The sequence below is a fragment of the Brachyhypopomus gauderio genome, unplaced genomic scaffold, assembly GCF_052324685.1.
Source record: "Brachyhypopomus gauderio isolate BG-103 unplaced genomic scaffold, BGAUD_0.2 sc45, whole genome shotgun sequence".
Taxonomy (NCBI): Eukaryota; Metazoa; Chordata; class Actinopteri; order Gymnotiformes; family Hypopomidae; genus Brachyhypopomus; species Brachyhypopomus gauderio.
This window is the reverse complement of record NW_027506871.1, coordinates 827,501-830,000: the sequence shown is the minus strand read 5'-3', so window position 1 is coordinate 830,000 and position 2,500 is coordinate 827,501. Positions and strand designations below refer to the sequence as shown.

Below are 2,500 nucleotides of genomic sequence, written 5' to 3'. Positions count from 1 at the left end.
TCTAGAGCAGCTGGGGATGTGGTGACTAGAGCAGGGGGGGGGATGCGGTGATTCTAGCGCAGGTGGGGGATGCGGTGATTCTAGAGCAGGTGGGGGATGCGGTGATTCTAGAGCAGGTGGGGGATGCGGTGACTCTAGAGCAGGTTGTAAGACTGTTCTTCTTTTCTAGTGCCCACGCTGCAGGGAGCAGCTGACGCTGATGGGGTGTTTTGTACAGACGTTTTCTAGAGTTTTTCTAGAGTTTACTGTTGGTGTTTGCTGTGTGGCGGTGCATGTTCACCTATCTAACTTCACCCGGAACTCCGACGGAGCAGTTACGACACCACTCACGACTGCACCTACATCGGCCCTGCTGAGAGACTCACACACACATACACACATGTACACACACATTTTTAAATGGACCTGTGGCCTTTTAGAGTCAGTGACGCTGTTGCTTTATATGATTATTTGGTTGCTGTTCTTACATGATCTGAAACATTTTCCCGTTTGCCATTATCCCACATCTGAGCTGGGGGGTGGGTATGGAAGACTGATCCCAGGTCAGCCTTTAATACCATTGTCCTGCAGTTTAGATTGGGAAACACTAATGTTGGTAGTGCAGAGGATGCTGGGAGCAGATCTGGGCACAGACTGAGCTGAGGCGTGAAGGGTGGGAGCACGGTGAGGAGTGTGTGAGCTGCACACACACTAACGCTCTAACGTCTCTCTCCACCATCAAAGGACTGTGTTTAGCATTATATATTCACCACATTTCACTAATTATCGTCTTTATAAACCTTTTACAGTCTAAAGCTTTTGTTTTAAAGTCACTACTGTTCATCAGTGATTTGCTGGAGCTCCCCGAGCCAGCCAGGCCAGGCTCCGCCCACAGCAGGCCCCGCCCACCACAATCACAGCGTTTGCCCCTTGGACCTCAGTCCTGTGTCTCTACTCAGTCTCACGTGCTCCAGCCGATGATTCATCACTGCACTTTTTCACACGCGTTTCACGTTTTACACACACAAGCCTTAAGTTTTACGCATGCGTGCGCCTCACGTTTTACACATGCACGTGCTGCACGTTTCTCTCATCGGCCCAAAGAGGACGTGTGAAGATTGGTGCTTCAAACCAAACCCCTCCTGTATTACCACGTAGCATTACCCAATAGCAGGAGGCGGCGTTCGAGAGAGGAAACACTGCTCTCTATGTAGCTGCTTAGAGAACGTGTTTCCATCAGGATCTGTCCACACACTGCTAGGCTACAGGGACCCACACCCCTGCAGGACGCCCAGTGTCCTGTACAGGACACCCCTGCAGGACGCCCAGTGTCCTGTGAGGGTCCTCGTCATTGTGTGACTACAGGACTCCTCTTAATCACTCATGTACAGGACACTTTTACATCATTTCTAGCCATTCTTGCTAGTTCACGATTTACAAATTCAGTGGTGTTTACGTACTTGCAGATAAAAGATATTGTGAATACTCAAATGTCAGATCCCATAATTTTGCCGTCCTGGTCTGTATATATATTGGACCTTTCTCTCATTTTAACTCGTATCCTATTAAATGATGTGATTTTCTAGACTGTTTGTAAAGGATTTTAACAGATTATAGTGTAAATAGCTCTTTTCTCTGGGTGGTTCTCAGACACTGTAAATCCATACCATTACTGCTCATTGTGATTAAAAGTCTGCTGTTTGTTTACTGTGAATCTTTGATGTTTTGTGATCATTTGAGATTTCACCCTGTTTCACCACGCGTGTTGGGTGGTCGCACCGCTCCAGGTCCACCACTAGAGGGCAGACGTGAGCCTAAACTGACGTGTGTCTGTAACTTCAACACGCGGATATGGAGACGTTTCACTGCGTATCTTACGAGAATCGACTAGTATGCGTGTGTTAAGCGTTGCATTAAACAAAAGCATATTACAAAAATCACAACGGATTTATTATATAGACTATAAACATTAAATTATATAAGCAAATGTTTTATTACAAACCCTTAGGAATGCACTGCTTTACATTTCGAAACGATTGGCAAATATGCTTGTACATCCACGCAGTGTTTACATATTACTGTCTACATACTTGAGTCTGAAAAGTGTAAAGTGTTATGATCATTCCTAAACTATCCATAAAACTAATTTTGGAGCGTAAATATGCCTATATATACACACACGTATAGTTCACGGCACATTTTCATGTATACTAACATATATAACAGGACTGGTGGTAGACTGAGCCCATATTGCAGACCAGTACTGTGACCGCCATGGTGAGAAGTCTCCATCACTCATCACTCATAAATAACCGTGCAGGGAGACGGCACCGGTGTCGCGGGCCGCAGGCTGCAAGATCTCGGTTCTCTCCATGGTGAAGACACAGGAAGTTCTCCCATGTTCCTGCAGTCTCACTATTTCATAAGAGACACGAGGCTCGGTTCGTTGATGTTTGTGTGTTCACGTGTGTGTATCTGAGGCACGGACGTAATTTTGGGGGGGGACGGGGGGAACATGTCC

At 46.4% G+C, this 2,500-nt stretch overlaps 1 protein-coding gene across 1 annotated transcript in view; it reads left to right on the top strand.

The window, feature by feature from the left end:
• LOC143486780 (uncharacterized) overlaps positions 1-1,693 on the top strand; it is an 8,620-nt gene extending 6,927 nt beyond the window's left edge. Inside the window, exon 8 of the mRNA XM_076986213.1 lies at positions 170-1,693. Coding sequence (XP_076842328.1) covers positions 170-194 — 25 coding nt within the window. The 3' untranslated portion in view covers positions 195-1,693. The remainder of the gene's footprint in view (positions 1-169) is intronic.
• The last annotated feature ends 807 nt before the right edge of the window (positions 1,694-2,500 follow it).